Source organism: Scyliorhinus canicula, chromosome 18, assembly GCF_902713615.1.
Source record: "Scyliorhinus canicula chromosome 18, sScyCan1.1, whole genome shotgun sequence".
Classification (NCBI taxonomy): Eukaryota; Metazoa; Chordata; class Chondrichthyes; order Carcharhiniformes; family Scyliorhinidae; genus Scyliorhinus; species Scyliorhinus canicula.
The window spans coordinates 85,199,950-85,222,176 of record NC_052163.1 but is presented as its reverse complement, the minus strand read 5'-3'; the positions used below and the strand labels follow the sequence as shown (position 1 = coordinate 85,222,176).

At 49.0% G+C, this 22,227-nt stretch overlaps 1 protein-coding gene across 1 annotated transcript in view; it reads right to left on the bottom strand.

Moving 5' to 3' along the window:
• The window catches only part of uhrf1 (ubiquitin-like with PHD and ring finger domains 1), a 74,336-nt gene that overhangs the window by 38,467 nt on the left and 13,642 nt on the right, over positions 1-22,227 (bottom strand). The window contains exons 3-5 of the mRNA XM_038776827.1: positions 19,090-19,274; positions 16,274-16,489; positions 1,669-1,778 (exon numbers count right to left, since the gene is read on the bottom strand). Coding sequence (XP_038632755.1) covers positions 1,669-1,778; positions 16,274-16,489; positions 19,090-19,274 — 511 coding nt within the window. The remainder of the gene's footprint in view (positions 1-1,668; positions 1,779-16,273; positions 16,490-19,089; positions 19,275-22,227) is intronic.

Genomic DNA, 22,227 nt, shown 5'->3' with positions numbered 1-22,227 from the left:
GGGCAACGAATGCGGAGAAGTTACGGGATTGGCTTAGGGAGGGGGAAGCTTTGTGGGTAAGAATAGAAGCAAGCATGTGAAGGGGGAAGATGCGGGTGCTAGCAACGACACCTGTTGGCCCCAGGGACGTATTCGGGAAGTCTTGTGGTGGTGGCCATGCTCAGGATTTCAAGACAATTCCAGCAGTTAGGAGCAGGGTAGAGTGTGATATCGATCAGGGGGAATCATGGATTCAAGCCTATGGGGATGGATGCAAGGTTACGGGGGTGGGATAAGAGAAGGGCCAAGGAGATGAATGATCTGTTTCTGGAAGGACAGTTTGTGAACTTGGGAGTTGATCGAGAAGTTTGGACTGGCACAGGAGGACAGCTTTCAGTGCATGCAGGTGCGGAACTTTGCGAAAGGTCTTTCCGACCTTTCCGATAGCGCCTGCCTCCTTGGTGTTGGAGGAGCTGCTGTCAGTGGTGAGGTTGGAGTCGTCTCAGCGGTTTATGGGAGGATTCTGGAGAAGGAGGTTGTTTCCATGGAGGGGATCACAGCCAAGTGGGAAAAGGAGTTGGGGGTGGCATTAGAGGAGGGAGTATGGTGTGAGGTGCTGCGGAGGGTGACTGCCTCAACCTCATGTGCGAGGCTAGGGCCAATGCAGCTGAACGTGGTGCACAGGGCACATCTGACAAAGTCAAGGATGAACCGGCTGTTTAATGGGGTAGAGAACACCTGTGAGCGGTGTGTGTGGGGGGAGGTAACCATGGGCCTGCTAACCATACACATATGTTCTGGTCTTGCCCGAAGCTGGAGGGGTTTTGGGAGGTAATTTTCCTAGTACCATGACAGCAGTTTTAGATGTAGACATGGAGTTTGCCCCCTGGGGGCCATATTCAGGATGTCGGACCAGCCAGAGTTGCAAATGGATGCGGGGGCAGATGTTTTAACTTTCGCGTCGCTGATTGCTCACGAGTGGGTTCTGTTCGGGTGGTCAGCTTCTCCATCCTGTGCCTGGTGGAGGTTTTATCGCTGGAGGTGGTGAAATTTGCCGCATGGAATGATGGATTCCACAAGAGTTGGGGTTTGTTCATTTTGCATTTTGGAGAGCTAGTTATCGTCAACTATTGGTGGTGGTGGGGGAGGGGGATCTTTTTGTGTGGAGGGTTTAATATGTTGAGTTTTTTGTTGTTGTAAAATGTTATGAACTGGAATAAAAATACTTTTAAAAAAATAAGCGGCAGAACAGAGACATCCATACCTGAACACGCATTTTAAAAAGTAAAATGCAGATGTATGTGGATGATACGCAGAAAGATGCCTTTTACAAACAGGAAATAAGCTACGTCTACTTGTTTAAAAAAAAAATAATTTAGAGCACCTTATTTTTTTCCCCCAATTAAGGGCAATTTAACGTGGCCAATCCACCTACCCTGCATATCTTTGGGTTGTGTGGAGGGGGGGGGGGCAAAAACGCAGATACGATGAGAATGTGCAAACTCATGCTATTAAATGCAATTTCTTATTTATTGAACCAACAAATATCTTCTCACCAAATCGTAAACTATAACCTGCAGAACATGTAGTGCCATGCCAAAACTAAGATAAACAAGAACACCCATCCTATTAAGTTCAAGGAGACAAGCAATTTGCACATGACATACCACCAATCCTTAAGCAGCTTACTTTTTAAAGGACTTTCAGATCCATTCATTCCAACGCTTCCCGGCTCCTCAATCTTGTAGACTTCATCCACCAATGAAATTCTGCAATCATTCAAAGAATCACCAGCGTCCCTGACAAAAATTAAATGATTTACAAAAATTAGCAAGCAAAGACCAAGTCTGGTCGTCATTTGCTATCAGCTGGTTTCTAGCATACATGAATGGGTTACGCAGGTGGGGATGTGAAACATTGCAGAAAACATTTTGCTTTGTTGTAGTGTCACGGCTATAGTAAATTAAGAGTATTTTAATGTTTTTAGTTAACACTAAATAATATCCAATGAAATTCCTCATGGCACATCAGACGGTGGTCATTTGGGCAAGATCTAATGGGGCAGCAGGGTAGCATAGTGGTTAGCATAAATGCTTCACAGCTCCAGGGTCCCAGGTTCGATTCCCGGCTGGGTCACTGTCTGTGTGGAGTCTGCACGTCCTCCCCCTGTGTGCGTGGGTTTCCTCCGGGTGCTCCGGTTTCCTCCCACAGTCCAAAGATGTGCGGGTTAGGTGGATTGGACATGCTAAATTGCCCGTAGTGTCCTAATAAAAGTAAGGTTAGGGGGGGTTGTTGGGTTACGGGTATAGGGTGGATACGTGGGTTTGAGTAGGGTGATCATGGCTCGGCACAACATTGAGGGCCGAAGGGCCTGTTCTGTGCTGTACTGTTCTATGTTCTAACCAGTTAAATTTGCATGCATGCACCCTCTAGCGGAATGCATTGCTGTATTTAAAGCTCATAAAACACACCAACATAGATGACATTGTGATTGAGCAGTGCAATAGCATATATCTTTAATCAGCTTCCCAATTCTTTCATGCAGAGCATTTAAGTCATTGGCCGCCTCATTAAGTATTATTTTCTTTGCTTCGTCAAATGTACAAGTGTGATTTTTAAAGCTTTCACAAGTGATTATTCCACTGAATGTTGAATGAATGTGCTCACGGGCATGGAAATTGCTGCAGTAGCCAAAGACGGTGGCTTCAGTCTTGCACACAGCAAGTTTATTTAATAAATCCCAACATATTTTATTTTAAAAACAAAGAGGAAAGTATATCCAAATCTGACCACTGAGCTGGACAACCCGCTCCATTTGAAAAGTCAAAGTAATTCACAACTGTTCACAGAATATTAGTGCAGAAGAGGCCCATTGAGTCTGCACCAACACATGAAAAACATCTGACTTGCCTACTTAATCCCATGTGCCAACACTTGGCCCATAGCCTTTAACATTATGACTTGCTAAGTTCTCATCCAGGTACTTTTTAAAGGATCCGAGTCAACCTGCCTTTACCACCCTCCCAGGCAGTGTATTCCAGACTGTCACCACCCTCTGCGTAAAAAGGTTTTTCCTCACATCCCTCTGAAACCTCCTGCCCCACACCTTCAACTTGTGTCCCCTCATGACTGACCCTTGAACTGAGGGGAACAACTGCCCCCTATCCACCCTGTCCATTCCCCTCATAATCTTGTATACCTCGATCAGGTTGCCCTTCAATTTTGTCTCCTCCAGTGAAAACAACCCAAGCCTATCCAACCTCTCTTCATAACTCAAATAGTCCATCCCAGGCAACATCCTGGTGAATCACCTCTGCACCCCCTTCAGTGCAATCACACCCTTCTGTGGCGACCAGAATTGCACAGTACTCCAGCTATGACCTCACCAAAGTCCTACACAACTCCAACATGACCTCCCTGCTTCTGTAATTTATGCCTCGATTGATAACGGCAAGTGTCCCATATGCCTTTTTCACCACCCTATTAACCTGCCCTTGTTAGCACTGCTGCCTATGGCGCTTAAGACCCAGGTTCGATCCCGGCCCCCTGTCTGTGTGGTTTCACCCCCACAGTCCAAAGATGTGCAGGTTAGGTAGATTGACCACACTAAATTGCCCCTTAATTAGAAAAAAATAATTGGGTACTCTGAAAACAGAAGGGTAGGTGTTTTAAAAAAATAATAATTTAGGTCCATGGACAAATGCGCCAAAAATCCCTTTGTTCCTCAGAACTTCCCAGTGTCAGGCCATTCATTGAATACTTCTTAGTCACATTATTCCTTCCAAAGTGTATCCCATCACGCTTTTCATGGTTAAATTCCATCTGCCACTTTTCTGCCCATTTGACCATCCCGTCTATATCTTCCCGTGACCCAAGACACTCAACCTCGCTGTAAGCACCCAGCTAATCTTTGTGTCATCCGCAAACTTAATGATCCTACCCCCACATAGTCATCTATGTCGTTTATATAAAATGACAAACAATAGGGGACCCAGCAGAGATCCCTGTGGTATGCCACAGGACACTGGTTTCCAGTCATTAAACAAGCCATCACTGTCTCCTACAGCTAAGCCAGTTTCCACCTTTTCAAGTCACCCTGAACCCCATGTGCATTTGCCTTCTTTGGAAGTCTCCCATGTGGGGACCTTGTCAAAGGCTTTGCTGAAATCCATGTATGCTACATCTACTGCAGTACCCTCATCTACACACCTGGTCACATGCTCAGAAAATTCAATCAAATTTGTTCGGCATGACAAAGCCATGCTGATTATTCCCGATCAAACCTTGCTTCTCCAAGTGAAGAGATTCTCTCCTTCAGAATGTTCTCCAATAGTTTCCCTACCATCGCGTGGGACGCACCGGTCTGTAGTTCCCTGGCTTATCTCTACAACCTTTCTCAAACAGTGGGAAACATTTGTACTTCTCCAGTCCTCTGGCACCTTCCCGAGGCCAGACAGGAATTAAAAATTGGGGTCCGAGTCCCTGCAATCCCTTCCCTTGCTTCCCCCAGCATCCTGGGGCACAATTCATCCGGACCTGGAGATCTGTCTACACCTCAAAAACCTTGTCCCTCCCTAGGACAATTTGCACAAGAACCTCTCAGTCTCTCACCCAGAGTTCTATATCTACCTCCTCATTCTCTCGGATGAAGACAGATATGAAGAATTTGTTCAACACCTGACCAATGTCGTCTGGTTCCACTCACAGGTCCCTAATGGGCCCAAATCCTTCGCTAGGTATCCTCTCTCCATTGATATACTTATAGAATAGCTTGGGATTTTCCCTACTTTGACCAGCCAGAGCTTTCTCATATCCCCTCTTTGCTCTCCTAATTACTTCCTTAAGCTCCATCCTGTACTTTCTGTACTCCACTAATGCCTCAGTTGATTTGCTCCCCTTTTTCTTGCAAAAAGCCTCTTTTCATAGAATTTACAATGTAGAAGGAGGCCATTCGATCAATCAAGTCTGCACCGGACCTTGGAAAGAGCACCCTACTTAAGCCCGCTTAACCCGACCTAACCGTTTGGATCCGAAGTGGCAATTTAGCGTGGTCAATCTACCTATCCTGCACATCTTTTGACTGTGGGAGGAAACCGGAACACCCGGTGGAAACCCATGCAGACACAGGGAGAAAGTGCAAACTCCACAGAGATACCCGAGGACGGAATTGAAACTGGGACCCTGGAGCTGTGATGCAGTAGTGCTAACCACTGTGCCGCCCATCGTATCCTGATGTCTCTGGTCATCCATGATTCTCCGGGCTTGTTACTCCTTCCTATTACCCTAGAGGGAAATGTTGGGCCATTTCCTTTTTGAACTAAAATCCGCTCTCCCTCAGTCCAAAACCTTTTTTGCAACTTGTCGATAACAAATTCAAATTGTGACTTCCGGTGGCGGCGATGACATAAGAAGCCACACATTTGGGAGCTCCCGTTTTAAACGGACTTTTCGGCTCTTTTTAGAGCCCAAAACGGAAATTTTTCGATGTCTCCCGGTGGGAGAAGGTGTGCTGATCGACTTTCCCCGCAGTCCATGAGTCGAACTCGGAGTGGAAAGGGAAAAAAACGGCAGCAGCTCCCCAGAAAAAACGGGGGAAGGAATCCAAGATGGCGGCCGGCGGAGCTCCAGAGGAGTGGAAGCAGTGGGCCCAGGAGCAACAAGCTGCTCTCCTGCGCTGCTTTACAGACTTCAAGGCTGAGGTACTGAGCTCTCTGCAGGAAACAAACAGAAGGCTGTTGGAGATTCAGACGACCCAGGGTGCTGCTATCAAGGAGTTACAGACGCAGGTCACTGAACGAGAGGAGGAGGCCGTGGTCCTCGTGAGTAAGGTGGAGGGGCACGAGGCACTCCACAAGTGGCAGGAACGCTTCGAGGAGCTTGATCACCGCATGAGGCGGAAAAACCTGCGGATCTTGGGCCTTGCGGAGGGGCCAAACCTGACAACCTACGTGGCTACAATGCTGAACTCGCTAGTGGGGGCCGGGTCTTTCCATCTGCCCTTGGAGCTGGAGGGAGCACACAGAGTACTGGCCAGGAGGCCTAAGGAGCGTGCGGTGCAGGTGAGGTTCCACCGGTTCAGTGATCGGGAGTGTGTGCTGCGCTGGGCCAAGAAGGTGAAGAGCAGCAATTGGGAGAATGGGGTAGTACGGATTTACCAGGATTGGAGTGCGGGGGTGGCTAAGCGGCGGTCCAGATTTAATCGGATGAAAGAGGTGCTTTACAGGAAAAAGATAAAGTTCGGAATGTTGCAGCCCGCGCGCCTGTGGGTAACTTATTTGGACCGGCATTACTATTTCGATTCCCCGGAGGAGGCGTGGGCCTTCGTGCGGACGGAGAAACTGGACTTGAACTAGGGGGTGGGGGTTGCGGGGTCAGTTGTAATGCTTTATTGCTGGTTTCTGCTGTTGCTGTGTTCTTCTTTTTTTGTTTTTTTTGTACTTTTGCAATTTTGATATGGTTATTTATGGGGGTGTTGTTCTGTTATGTTTTCTTTAGCTGTGGGGTATCGTTTGAGTTTTGTATCTTGCGGGGAGGGTTAGGGGGGTTTGTTGTATTCTATGTCGGGTTGGGGGTATGGAGTGGGGCTGGTATTTGGGAGCTGCGTCAGAAGGGTGTGGTGGAGCAGTGCGAAAGTGCGGGCTTTCCTCTGCTTTCCCGCGCTGCGGGGCAGAGACGATGACGAGGGGAGGCGGGGCGTTAACTGGTTCTTCCCCGCGCTGGAGCGGTGCCTGGAGGACGGATAGATTGGGGGATGATCCCACTTTGGGAGGGGTTGGGTTATTGGCGGGAGTTTCCGGGGTCAGCAGAAGTTAGCTGACCCACGGAAGTACAATGGAGGACGGTTCGCGGCTGGGAGGGTTCCTAGCCTGGGGGGGGGAAGGGGAATACCGGGTTGCTGCTGGTAGGGTCAGGAAGAAGGAGCTGGTGGGACAGAGGTGAGGTGTTGTCGCTGTGGGGACTGGGTCGGGCAGGGGGTGCTGATCCGGTTGGTCACCTGGAATGCGAGAGGGTTGAATGGGCCGGTGAAGCGGTCGAGGGTACTTGCTCTTCTGAAGGGGCTAAAGGCAGATGTGGCAATGCTTCAGGAGACCCACCTGAAGGTGGCGGACCAGGTACGCCTGAGAAAGGGATGGGTGGGGCAGGTTTTCCACTCTGGGTTGGATGTGAAGAACCGGGAGTGGCGATTCTGGTGGGGAAAATGTGTTGTTTGAGGCATCGGAGGTGGTGGCGGATAAGGGAGGTAGGTATGTTATGGTTAGGGGCAGACTACAAGGAGAGACGGTGGTACTTGCTTGTGTGTATGCCCCAAATTGGGACGATGCGGGCTTTATGAGGCGTATGTTGGGACGGGTCTCGGATCTGGAGGCGGGAGGTCTGATCATGGGGGGGGGGAACGGGACTTCAATACGGTGTTGGATCCTTCACTGGATCGGTCCAGCTCTAGGACGGGTAGGAGGCCGGCGGCGGCCAAGGTACTGAGAGGGTTTATGGACCAGATGGGTGGGGTGGATCCATGGAGGTTTGTGAGGCCGAGGGCACGCGAGTACTCTTTCTTCTCCCACGTACATAGGGTCTACTCTCGGATAGACTTCTTCGTGGTGAGTAGCGGACTGATTCCGAGAGTGGAGGAGGCCGAGTATTCGGCCATTGCAATCTCCAACCACGCTCCGCATTGGATAGAGTTGGAGATGGGGGAGGTGCGGGACCAACGCCCGTTGTGGCGGTTGGATGTGGGGTTGTTGGCGGAGGTGGTGTGTAGGAGGGTCCGGGTAAGTATTGAGGGGTACCTCGAGGTGAATGATACAGGGGAGGTTCAGGTGGGGATGGTCTGGGAAGCCCTGAAGGCAGTGATTCGTGGGGAGCTGATATCCATCCGGGCACACAGGGAGAGGAGCGAGAGGGATAGACTGGTGGGAAAGATGCTGGAGGTAGATAGGAGGTATGCAGAGGCACCAGAGGAGAAACTGTTGGGGGAGAGGCGCAGCCTGCAGGCCAAATTCGATTTGCTGACCACTAGAAAGGCGGAGGCACAGTGGAGGAAGGCACAAGGGGCAGTGTACGAACATGCTGAAAAGGCGAGTAGGATGCTGGCTCATCAGCTCCGCAAGCGGGATGCGGCTAAGGAAATTGCTGGAGTGAGAGACAAGAGTGGGAATGTGGTGCGGAAGGGGGTAGAGGTGAATGAGGTCTTCAAGGACTTTTACGGGGTACTGTACCGGTCGGAGCCAACGGGGGAAGAGGAGGGGAATGGAGAGGTTCCTCGACGGGCTTTCTTTCCCGAAGGTGCAGGAGGAGAAGGTGGAGGGGTTGGGTGCGCCGATTGAGCTGGAGGAGCTAGTTAAGGGGATCGGGCAGATGCAGTCAGGGAAGGCACCGGGGCCAGATGGGTTCCCAGTGGAATTTTATAAAAAGTGTGGACCTAGTGGGCCCCTTGCTGGTGCGGACACTCAATGAAGCGTGGGAAGGGGGGACTTTGCCCCCGACGATGTCGCGGGCGCTGATCTCATTAATTTTAAAGAGGGACAAGGACCCCCAGCAGTGTGGTTCATACAGGTCCATATCTCTCCTCAACGTGGATGCTAAGGTGCTGGCAAAAATCCTGGCCACCAGGATAGAGGACTGTGTGCCAGGGGTTGTGCACGAGGACCAGACAGGTTTTGTGAAGGGAAGGCAGCTGAACACGAATGTGCGGAGATTGTTGAATGTCATCATGATGCCGGCGATTGAGGGGGAGGCAGAGATAGTGGTGGCGCTGGATGCGGAGAAGGCCTTCGATAGAGTAGAGTGGGGGTACCTATGGGAGGTGTTGGGGAGGTTTGGATTTGGTGAAGGGTTCATTAGATGGGTAAGGCTGCTATATGAGGCCCCGATGGCGTGCGTGGCCACAAATAGGAGGAGGTCGGAGTACTTCCGGCTTTACCGAGGGACCAGGCAGGGTTGCCCCCTGTCCCCCTTGTTGTTTGCACTGGCAATCGAGCTGCTGGCGATGGCGTTGAGGGATTCAGAGAGGTGGAGAGGCTTGGTGCGAGGTGGGGAGGAACATAGGGTGTCGTTGTATGCCGATGACCTGTTACTGTATGTGGCGGACCCGGTGGGAGGGATGCCGGGGGTGATGGAGCTGCCAGCTGAGTTTGGGACCTTTTCAGGTTATAAATTAAATTTAGGCAAGAGTGAGGTGTTTGTGGTGCACCCTGGAGACCAGGAGGAAGGAATTGGTAGGCTCCCGCTTAGGCGGGCAGGGGAGAGCTTTAGGTACCTGGGGGTGCAGGTGGCCAGGGACTGGGGGACTCTTCACAAACATAATTTCACCAGACTTGTAGATCAGATGGAGGAGGAGTTCAAGAGGTGGGACATGCTGCCATTATCGTTGGCGGGGAGGGTACAGTCCGTCAAAATGACGGTGCTTCCAAGGTTCTTGTTCCTCTTTCAGTGCCTGCCCATCTTTATCACCAGGGCCTTCTTTAGGAGAGTGACTAGCAGTATTTTGAGCTTTGTGTGGGCACATGGGACTCCGAGAGTGAAGAGGGTGTTCCTGGAGCGAGGGAGGGATAGAGGCGGGCTGGCGCTGCCCAACCTTCTGGGGTACTATTGGGCGGCCAATGTGTCAATGGTGCGTAAATGGGTGATGGAGGGGGGGAGGGGCGGCGTGGAAAAGAATGGAGATGGCGTCATGTAGAGGTACGAGCCTGGGTGCCATGGTAACGGCGCCGTTGCCGCTCTCCCCTAAGAGGTTTACCACGAGCCCGGTGGTGGCGGCGACCCTAAGAATCTGGGGACAGTGGAGACGGCATCGGGGGGAAACAGGGGGCTCGATGGAGGCTCCACTGGGTGGCAACCATCAGTTCGTCCCGGGGAACAGGGATGGGGGATTTAGGGGGTGGCAAAGGGCAGGCATCAGTAAATTGAAGGACCTGTTTATTGGCGGGAGGTTTGCGGGCCTGGGGAAACTGGAAGATAAATTTGGGCTTCCCAAGGGAACATGTTCAGATACTTGCAGGTAAAGGCGTTTGCTAGGCGACAGGTAGAGGGATTCCCTCTGCTGCCCTCGCGGGGGACGATGGACAGAGTGCTTTCGGGGGTGTGGGTCGGAGAGGGGAAGGTGTCTGACATCTATAAGGTAATGCAGGAGTTGGAGGAGTCGTCAGTGGAGGAGCTGAAGGCTAAATGGGAGGAGGAACTCGGGGAGCAGATAGAGGACGGGACTTGGGCGGATGCCTTGGAGAGAGTCAATTCTTCCTCCTCATGTGCGAGGCTTAGTCTCATCCAATTTAAGGTGCTGCACCGGGCCCACATGTCCGGGACTAGGATGAGTAGGTTCTTTGGGGGTGAGGACAGGTGCACCAGATGTTCGGGGAGTCCAGCGAACCACGCCCATATGCATGCCCAGCACTGGAAGAATTCTGGAAGGGGGAGGCGGGGACAGTGTCGAGGGTGGTTAGATCTAGGGTCAAACCAGGGTGGGCTCTCGCGATTTTTGGAGTTGCGGTAGAGCCGGGAGTGCAGGAGGCGAAAGAGGCCGGTGTCCTGGCCTTTGCGTCCCTAGTAGTAGCCCGACGAAGGATCCTGCTACAGTGGAAGGATGCGAGGCCCCCCAAGTGTGGAGACCTGGATCAGTGATATGGCGGGATTTATAAAATTGGAAAGGGTCAAATTTGCCCTGAGAGGATCAATACAAGGGTTCCATAAACGATGGCAGCCTTTTCTGGACTTCCTGGCTCAAAGATAGGTATCTTGGTCAATAGCAGCAGCAACCCGGGGGGGGGGGGGGGGGGGGGGGGGGGGGGGGGTGTTCCTTAGTGTAGTTTCTATTCTGTAACTTTATATTGTGTTAATGTTGCGTTGTTGTTAAAATGCTGTGTTGTTCATGGAGGTGGGGCGAATGTTTATGATTGCTAATTTTATTGTTATTTTTGGTATTTTACTATGGTGCGTTATTGTTGTATAAATTCAAAATTTTTCAATAAAAATTTCAAAAAAACATGTGCCCCCCGACCAGGCTGATCACCTGGAACGTCAAGGGACTGAATGGGCCGGTTAAGAGGGCGCGGGTGTTCGCGCACTTGCGGGCCCTGAGGGCGGACATAATTATGTTGCAGGAGACACATCTGAAAGTGTCAGACCAGACAGGCTAAGGAAGGGCTGGATTAGCCAGGTCTTCCACTCGGACTTGGACTCGAAGTCCAGAGGGGTGGCAATCATGATCAACAAGCGCGTGCAATTTGAGGCAGAGGGCATATCCGCAGACAGGGGGGGCAGATACCTGATGGTACGGGGCAGACTGGAGGGGAGAAGAGTGGTGCTGGTGAATATATATGCCCCGAACTGGGATGATGTGGACTTCATTAAAAGAGTGCTGGGGAAGATCCCGGACTTGGATTCTCGCAGGCTAATAATGGGAGGGGACTTTAACATGGTCCTTGACCCGACTTTGGATCGGTCGCGTCCCAGAACGGGTAGACTCTCAGCAATGGCAAGGGAGCTGAAAGGGTTTATGGAGCAAATGGGGGCAGTGGACCCCTGGAGAGAGGGACAGCCAACAGGAAGGGGCTACTCGTTTTACTCGCACGTCCATAAAGTATATTCCAGGATAGATTTCTTTGTAATAAGCAGGGACTGTATGGGGAGGTAAAGAACACGGAATACTCAGCAATTACCATTTCAGACCATGCCCCGCATTGGGTGGACCTGCAGTTCGGGGGAGCGAGTTATCAACGCCCGCAATGGAGGCTAGATGTGGGACTGCTGTCGGAGGAGGGGATCTGCAAGAGGCTTCGGTAAATGTATAAAAAATTACCTGCAGGTGAATGACACTGGGGAGGTCTCAGCGGCGACCGTGTGGGAGGCGCTAAAGGCAGTAGTGCGGGGGGAGCTGATTTCAATTGGGGCCCACAGAGCCAAGGCAGAGATGGATAGATTGGTCAGGGAAATGGGTCGGATAGATGAAGAGCACGCGGAGTCCCCGGGGGAGGTTTTACTCAGGGAGAGGCAGAGGCTACAGGCGGAACTGGGGGCACTATCCACGAGCAGGGCCGTGGAACAGCTTAGGAAGGCGAGGGGAGTGGTGTACGAGTATGGGGAAAAGGCTAGCAGACTGTTAGCGCAGCAACTCAGGAGGAGGGAGGCGGCCAGGGAAATAGGTAGAGTGAGGGACGAGGGGAGGCGCAAAGTGGAGGATCCGGCAGAATTGAATAGGGTATTCCGGGACTTCTATCGTAAGCTGTATACTTCGGAGCCGCCGGAAGAACCGGAGGGGATGAAAAGGTTTCTGGACGGGTTAACATTCCCAACAGTTGGGGGGGGGGGGGGGGGGGGGGGGGGGGGGGGGGGGGCGAGTGGAAGAGCTGGGGGCCCCGATTAGAGTAGAGGAGGTATTGGGGGGCCTAAAGGCCATGCAGTCGGGGAAGTCCCCGGGGCCGGATGGATACCCAGTAGAGTTTATAGGAAGTTCTCTGAGCTGGTGGGCCCGGTCTTGGCGAGGGTTTTCAATGAGGCAAGGGACAGAGGGACCCTGCCGCCGACAATGTCACAAGCCACCATATCTCTGATATTGAAGCGGGGTAAAGACCCGGAGGTGTGCGGGTCCTACAGGCCAATCTCCCTGATTAATGTAGACGCCAAGCTCCTGGCAAAGGTACTGGCGGGTAGAATGGAGGACTGTGTACCGGAGGTGATTGGGGAGGATCAAACGGGGTTCGTGAAAGGTAGGCAGCTGGCGGCCAATCTGAGGAGATTGCTCAATGTGATAATGATGCCCCTGGCGGGTAGAGAGGTGGAGGTAGTGGTGGCAATGGACGCCGAGAAGGCCTTTGACCGGGTGGAGTGGGACTATCTATGGGAGGTGCTCGGACGGTTTGGGTTCGGGGAGGGATTGGATCAAATTATTATATCAGGCCCCGAGGGCCAGCGTCAGGACCAACAGAGAAGTGTCGGAGTACTTTAGGTTGTACCGAGGGACCAGGCAGGGCTGCCCGCTCTCCCCGCTGCTGTTTGCGCTGGCCATAGAGCCGCTAGCGATTGCGCTGAGAGCCGCAGAGGGTTGGAAGGGGATGGTGAGGGGCGGGGTTGAACACAGGGTTTCTCTTTATGCAGACGACCTGCTCCTGTACGTGTCGGACCCAGTGGCCCGGATGGGAACTATACTGGGAATGCTGAGGGAGTTCGGCCAGTTCTCAGGATACAAATTAAATACTGTCAAGAGTGAAATGTTTGTGGTCCAGGCAAGGGGCCAGGAGAACAGATTGAGAGGGCTCCCGTTTAGGCTGGTTGAGGAAAATTTCCGGTATTTGGGAATCCAGGTGGCACGAGACTGGGGCAGGCTGCATAAGTTAAATTTGGCCAGGGTGGTGGAGCAAATGAAGGGAGTGTTTTGGAGATGGGATGCACTCCCGCTGTCGCTGGCAGGGAGGGTGCAGACTGTAAAGATGACAATCCTCCCTCGATTTTTGTTTATTTTTCAGTGCCTCCCGATCTTTATCCCACAGTCCTTCTTCAAAAGAGTTAACAGGCTGATCATGAGCTATGTCTGGGCGGGAAAGTCTCCGCGGGTGAAGAAGGCGATGTTGGAGAGGAACCGCAGCGAGGGAGGGCTGGCTTTGCCGAGTCTGGTCAATTATTACTGGGAGGCCAACATCGCTATGATAAGGAAGTGGATGGTGGGTACGGGGTCTATTTGGGAGCGGGTGGAGGCGGCTTCGTGCAGGGGCTCCAGTTTGGAAGCCCTGGTCACGGCTCCTCTACCGCTGCCGCCGGCCAAGTACACCACCAGCCCGCTAGTGGTGGCGACCCTGCGGATATGGGGCCAGTGGAGGAGGCATGTGGGGGAGATGGGGGCGTCTGTCTGGGCGCCAATCTGCGACAACCATCGGTTTGCCCCCGGCAGTATGGATGGGGGGTTCCGAGTATGGCGGCGAGCAGGGGCGGGAAGGGTGGGTGATATGTTCCTGGAAGGGAGCTTCGCGAGTTTGAGGAGCTTGGAGGAGAAATTTGGGTTGGTAAGGGGAAATGATTTTAGATACCTACAGTTGCGGGACTTTGTTCGTAGACAGGTCCCATCTTTCCCGCGCCTCCCGCCAATGGGGATCCTAGACAGAATAGTCTCTGGGAGGGACGAAGGGGAGGGTAGAGTCTCGGGTATTTATAAGGTGCTCATGAGGGAGGAAGGGTCCCAGACAGAGGAACTGAAACTTAAATGGGAGAAGGAGATAGGCGGGGAAATGGAGGATGGGCTGTGGGCAGAGGCCCTGAGTAGGGTAAACTCGACCGCGACATGTGCTAGGCTCGGGCTGATCCAATTTAAGGTCGTTCACCGGGCCCATATGACGGTGGCTCGGATGAGCAAATTTTTCGGGATAGAGGACAAATGCGCTAGGTGCGCGGGAGGACCAGCGAACCATGTTCACATGTTCTGGGCATGCCCTGAGCTGAGGGGGTACTGGGAGGGATTTGCGGGGGTCATGTCCCAGGTGCTAAAAACAAGGGTGATGATGAGTCCAGGGGTGGCAATTTTTGGGGTTTCGGAAGACCCGGGCGTCCAGGGGGAGAAAGAGGCCGATGTGTTGGCCTTTGCTTCCCTGATAGCCCGACGACGCCGTTATTGGCATGGAGGGACTCGAAGCCCCCGAAGACTGAGTGGTGGCTTGCGGACATGTCGAGTTTCCTGGGGATGGAAAAAATTAAGTTCGCCTTGAGGGGATCTGTTCACCCGGAGGTGGCAACCATTTATTGACTTCTTTGCGGGAGAGTGAGCGTCAGCAGGGGGGGGGGGAAAGAGTACAGTAGGAGGGAAAATATGGCGGGTAGTACTGGTGGGAGGGGAGCGGGCTTGTGCAATATGTTACGGTGGAAGTATTGAAAGTATGTGGATGTTTGCACATTTTTGCCTTTTTTGCTTCCTTTCTGATGTCTTGTGATGATGTGGTGGAGTGGACTCGATGGGCCGAATGGCCTTACTTCCGCTCCTATGTCCTATGGTAACTGTTTATAAAGCCAAAAACTACCTCAATAAAATTGTTTATTAAAAAAAAAATTTCAAAAAAACAAAACAAATTGAAATTGTACCAAGTTGTGGTCGCTATCACCAAAATGCTTCCCCGCCAACACAATAACCACTATCCAGCTTCATTCCCCAGAATTAGGTCCAGCAACCACTTGTCCGGCTTCATTCCCCAGAAGTAGGCACAACACTGCACTGTCCTTTGTTGGACCCTGTACATATGGAACTAAAATGTTCTTCAGAACTCCACTCCATCTAAGCCATTAATACAATGACTATCCCAATTAATGTTGGGAAGTTGAAATCACCTAATTACCCTATTATTATTTTTACATACCTCTGTGAATAATGCACATATTCGGTCAATTTCCCGCTGACTATCTGGGGGTCTATAATAAATATCTAGCAATGTGGCTGTTCCTAAGCTCTACCCACAAAGCTTCATTTGACATCCCTCCAACGTTTCAGCTCTCCAACCACAATAACGGACTCCTCAACTCATAATGCAATGCCTCCTCCTCTTTTATCCTCTTCCTCTGTCTCGCCTGAAGATTTTATATCCCGGGATGTTGAGCTGCCAATCTGCCCCTCCCTCAACCACACCTCCGTGATGGCTACTATATCACAATTCCACATGTCAATCCTCAGCCTTAACTTATCCATTTTACCTGCAATACGCTCATCCAGCCTCGTCTTACTCCCTTGAAACTTACTACCGCTGTTTTTCCTGACTTGAACCTTACTACCGCCGTATTTCCTCTGACTTGATTGCTTTTCTGTGTTTTGCGGTGTCTCTATTCTGCTAACAGTCTGCATCTCCTCCCCCTGCCAAATTAGTTTAAATTCCTCCCAGTAGTACTAGCAAACCCATCGGCAAGGATGTTAGTACCGCTCTGGTTCAGATGTAGATTGTTCCAATTGTACAGGTCCCACCTTCCCCAGAAACGGTCCCAGTGGTCCAGGAATCTGCAACCCTCCCTCTTGGGCCAACTCTTAAGCCATGCAATCATCTGCACTATTCTCCTGTGCATTCGCTGCGTGTGACTGGGAGTAATTCAGAGATTACAAGCCGAGAGGTTCTGCTTTTAAGTCTACCACCTAACTTCCTGAATTCTTGATGCAAGACCTAATCTCTCTTTCTACCTATGTCATTGTACTCTGCCTTGACCTCTGCCTCATCACCCTCCCCCTTCAGAATGCCCTGTGCCCGTTCAGATATATCCTTGAACAGCTTAGTACAGCGAGTACTCCTGAAACAAGACACAAGCCCAACACGTCCAACAAACTATTAAGATTCCTTACCCCAGAAGAATTTTTGCATAGATCTCTTTGATTGTCCTGGTCTCTCTCTTTCGTAGAATTTCTGCATCATACCAGTATCCTCGCTCTTTAGGTTCATCTGGGTTGTAATTCACCATCACCACATGTCCAACATGAATTTGGTGCCACTGCAAGACCACCCTTGCCCGTGGCCGGATGTCTTTGCAACGCAGCTGCACAATTCCATTTTCCGGGTAACTTTGGAAATTTAAATAAATCATTTCAAAGTTACAATTTTCATATAAGAGTGTGGCAAAAATATTAATGAGAACTTTAAGTCGGTCTTCACCGTTGAAGATGATGCTCATCTGTCATGAAGATAATAAAACTAATGGTATTAACAATGGTGATCATGTTGTTTTAGAGACACATTGGACAAGACCCCCATGCCAGCTCCTTTTAGGGAAAGCCCACCAAGTGCAACTCAGCCAGAGACTAGAAGCATCAGCAGGAGATGAAAGCCACTGCTAATACACCCAGGAAGAGGCCTGGGATCATCAAAGGACCGAGGTGAGTGAGTGAGAGATCAGTGATAGGAGGAAGATTGGCCAGGGGATGACTCTCAGCAGCTCCCCGTTACACTCTGGACCACATTTTTAATAGCTTACTGCATTCTGGGATTGTTCCTACAGACTAAGTCAATAAATAAAGAGAAGAAATTGACCAATGTAACTAACCATAGGTCAATCACTAATTGGAAAGATGCCTGTGGAAACCATTTAAGAGTAAAACATACAAACACTTAGAGAGGAGCATATTAGGGACACCAAATGAACAAAACGATCATGCTTTACAAAGTTAATTGTAGTTTTGAAGTCACAAAGAATGTGGGAAGCCCAATAAACATTATATCTAAGTTATAAAAAGCTTTCGACAAGTTAACACACAAAGAGGATTCTCTACAGGGATCAATGCCTCTGGTATCGGTGGTAATATGTTGCGTTGGATTGAGTACAGAAGCAAAATGTAGTTATTGATTGATTGTGATCTTTTCTAGATTAGCCCCAAGTAGAGGCCAATAACGACTGATGCTTGCCTACTTTTATCTATGATGTAGCTGTTGGTGGTACAATTTTCAAAAGATAGCATTAAAATGCCAGGCCCTTAGAGGACACTTGAATGCACAGGGAGATCTTGATATGTCAGGGGATTAAGCCTGACAAATTAAGTGTCATTTTTAAAAATCGTAGTATTGTGCAGGGCAAAACACTCAACAGAAAAATATCTTAGAGAAAGGAAGATATCTGGGTGTTCCAGTGCATAGACCTCAAAAGTTCATGTGCCAGTTGACTGTAAGACAAAATATGCAATTTAGTCATTGTTCAAGTCCTTCATCAGACCTCAAGAGAAATACTGTGTTCAGTGTGGTCTCCTTACAAGATGGGTGGTAGTAAGGCAATTGAAAGGATACAGAGGTGGCACATTGGACTAATTCAGAGTTGAAAGTATTTTAATTATCAAGGTAGGACTTGATGTGCAGAATAAGTGAATTGGCCATGCTAAATTGTTCCTTAATTGGATAAAAAGAATTGGGTAATCTGAATTTTCTTTTTTAAACTTTCTCTTTGCTTATTAGCATTACGAGAAAGGTGGTGGTTTTATGGGACCAACTGCCACTGGAGGCCCCGGATCGAGGTGTAATCCAGGCCAGAGGTTACTTATGGCGGCAGAGGTTTGCACAGTGTTGGGGCTATCAGCAACAAGGCAGAATGTCACCCTTCCAGATGTTGGGTCTCTTGATCAGGCACAAAGTGCCTTTGAATGAAGATGCCTTCTGGCAGATCACAAGCAATCCGCACATGTTTGCTGGTCATGCTCAGTGGCGATAGGTCTACCCACCATTGAGTTAATATCAGCAGTTGTGGGAAGAGACCCTTAATTGGTCATAATTGTTCACTTAAGGGCCTCCATTGGCAGCTGAACAGGAGGTTTGACCTTAGACCTTCCCACCTCAGACTTAATTTTGGTGGAGTTGAAAAGGTGGCACAATGCTTGCATGCCCCACCCTATCTGATTAAATGCCCTCCATGCCTCCAAACATGCCAAGAGAAGGGGCATAAAATTTCTCACGGCATCACAACTGTTTGGTTCAGACTGGGTGGACCAGAGGGTCTCTTCCTGTCAGTTATTGTGTATATGTTCTTTAAACCCCTACTAATTCTTCAAACTACAGTAAATTACAAAATCTACAGCACAAAGAGGCAGTTGAGTCAAGCTAGTCTATGCCAGTATTTATAGCCTTCCTACTCCATTTACCTCTTTCCATCCCACATATGTATCACTAGTCTTTCCTCTTATGTATGCTAAAATGGAGAGGAAATCTTCCAAAGGCTCCCAATATAGGTCTCATAACAGACAGCATCATGAATAGTCAGCGTGAACAAACTAAATCGGTCAACTTTTCACATTTTGCATATCTTCCAGACCAAACTGTCCAATTAAACACAGCCCAATTGTTCACACAAACTAGCAAGATCCAAAATAACATCTTATTTTGGGAATAGAAAAAAGATTAATGCTCCCTACAGAAGTATATACCCATGATGTCCTCCCATACCCAGTGAAATGTGTAGATTATATAATTTGCTAAATTCTCTACATTAATGTGGACGCATAACGTGGGCAGCCAAGATTCTTGAAATCACATCCCTCAAGTCACTGCTTCACCAGATAAGGAATATAAATAGGAACAAATAGGCATGGATTGGGAAATTGGAGGATACTGCCCCATCACCAGCACTTGTGTGGAAACAGCAAGAGAGATAAATGGTACTTCTTATATTGTCATTTTAACATACTCTTCATATTTAATGTGATAAATCACATCTTCAGCAGCAATCTTTGTTTCTGCAGCTTTGCTTGAATGTGCAGACTCTTCATTATTGGTAGTATTACTTGCACTCTCGTCTTGTGTCACATTAACGACAACAGCTTCAAACCAAGCACCCATATGCATGTCGCGAGCATCAATCAATTCATTTATCTGAAAGAAAAAGCACAAATTAAACATATTTCAAACTGTTTAGTGGTTACGCATTACTAGGTGTCCTCTGGAGGGAGAAATTACTCAACCTAGCAGACATTTCAAGTCAACAAAGCCAAAAGTGCACATTTAGCATTACTAAATCAACCCAACATTCTTTCACTGCCAAATCTTATATTTAGACTATACAGTGCCACATAGTCATTTCAAGATCAGAAAATTCCCAATAGCGTGTGATCTGTTCTATAGGATTCTGTCTAATAATCAGCAATTCTGCCTGCCACCAAACATTTTCAATAGGCTAGATCATAGAAAGATTTTCCACGGCACTCTTACTTCAGGGATGCGACCAACTGTAAATGTCAACATTTCCATCATCTGAATATTCAAAGTACAGGCATGCTCGAGATCTGATGGTTAGTAGGCCAACTCACGTGAATGCAGTATAATTGCTGTAAAATTAAATTCACGCTTAAAGTGGAGCTCTGGGTCTAAACACAAGATGCCATGGTTCATAAAGTTGGCACCCAGTAGACGTGCAGCCCAACACACAAGCACTCCTGCTTTCCCTGGCATTCATCCATGCTTTTCCCCTCAACAGCATCATGCCAACATATAGTTCCAACAATACCTAAGTATGTCAATAAGCTATTAAATTCTGCTCAGGCCATTACAACAGAGTCAACAGCAGTGTGAGCCAAAGATATTTCAGAAATATTAGAAATCCCACTACTTTGGACAAGTACATTTTCAAAGGCTTTCAACAAATGTTATGAAAAACAAAGCTACACCAAAAATTTAACAAAACTTGTGTTGCAAGCTTCAAACTCTGACAGTTTAAATGTTGAAGCGTATAACCATTTAACTTTTATGGCCTAGACACTTTATAGGGAATGGGGTGGGAAAAAATTAATTATTTTGTCCAAGAGCCATCCTTATAGCTCATCATAAGTGATTACTTTTTGTGGAGGTAGCACCATGCATTGAAGCAATGGTTCATGGCACTGCCAGAGAAAATTTAGAAATCAAGTTTGCAGCCACATCACCTATACTGCATTTTGATTATAGAAAATACATCTTGGCAAAATGCACAATGTGAAAAACATGATTTTAAACTTACACTTGAAAGTATGCGACATTCAACACGTGCAAGTGGGAGGTAATATAGTACAGAGAATCACCAAGTTGAGTCATATTTATTATGTTCAAACAAATAAATTGATTCTGTTCGGTGGACAGGAATTCAGCTCCCTGCAACCCAGGTTTCAGTAAAACTGATCAATTGGTAGAAATTGCCACTTTTAGAACAGAAAGACTTGCCTCCACACTGTCCCTGTAACCCCAAATAACCTTTTGAAAACTACGGGGCAATTTAGCATGGCCAATCCAACTAACCTGCACATCTTTGGACTGTGTAAGGAAACCGGAGCACCCGCAGGAAACCCACGCAGACACGGGGAGAAAGTGCAAACTCCACACTGACAGTTACCCGAAGCCGGAATTGAACCTGGGACCCTGGAGTTGTGAGGCAGCAGTGCTAACCACGGTGCCACCGTGTCTTGATTCGCTGCAGTCCCTGTGGTGAAAGCGCAACCTTCAATACTATTTAACAAACTGCCACTGGGTCAAAATCGAGGGAGTGAACAGCGATAATATTCCCAATTTAGGATGATGAGTTGCAAATGAAACTGAAAACAGAGCGAGCATCTCTACTTCTGGTTTTATGATGGAGGAACAGTTGTTGTTGAAGCAGATGGAGATGGTTGGGCCAAAGAAACTGCCCTGAAGAACTCTGGCAGCAAGGTTGACAACTACAACCATTCTCTCAAGAAAGGTCACAGACCCAAAAGTTAACATTGCTGACAGATATTGCCAGATGCTGTATTTTTCCAGCATGTGCTGCCTTTACTTCGTCTTCTTTTAAAGTCAGAATGACTCTGGATATTGGAGATGTGCATTCCTGATCACCACTGGCCTTAACTTTAAGTATGAGTCCTTGGTGCCAACATGGTCAAATGTTACCTTGATAGGTGGCATGTGGCGCAGTGGTTAGCACTGGGGCTGCGGCACCGAGGACCCGGGTTCAAATCCTGGCCCTGGGTCACTGTCCATGTGGAGTTTTCACATTCTCCCATGTCTGCATGGGTTTCATCCCACAACCCAAAGATGTGCCGATTAGGTGGATTGGCCACGCTAAATTACCCCTTAATTGGAAAAAAAATAACTGGTTACTCTAAATTTACTTTTCTTTAAAAAAATGTTACCTTGATATCACTCAATTCACCTCTGGCACTGGGGTGTTTCATCCATTTTTTAGACCAATGGTCTGGAGTCAAGTAGACCCGTCAGAACACAAACTGAACACTGAAGAGCAGGTTTGTTTCACCATTGACTCTATTGCTGATGATTGAGAGTAATCTGGTGGGGCGGCAATCAACCTCTTGGATTTGTGCTGCGTCTTACGGGCAGCACGGTAGCATGGTGGTTAGCATAAATGCTTCACAGCTCCAGGGTCCCAGGTTCGGTTCCCGGCTGGGTCACTGTCTGTGCGGAGTCTGCACGTCCTCCCCGTGTGTGCGTGGGTTTCCTCCGGGTGCTCCGGTTTCCTCCCACAGTCCAAAGATGTGCGGGTTAGGTAGATTGGCCATGCTAAATTGCCCGTAGTGTCCTAAAAAGTAAGGTTAAGGGGGGTGGGGTTGTTGGGTTACGGGTATAGGGTGGATACGCGAGTTTGAGTAGGGCGATCATTGCTCGGCACAACATCGAGGGCCGATGGGCCTGTTCTGTGCTGTACTGTTAATCTAAAAAAAAGTCTTGTGATCAATACATAGCTAAACATTAGATATAATTCTTGGGGTCAAAGAGATCAAGGGATATGGTGTGACAGTGGTGATCAGGCTATTGAACTTGATGATCAGCCATGGCCTCTTCCTGCTTCTATTTTCTATGTAAA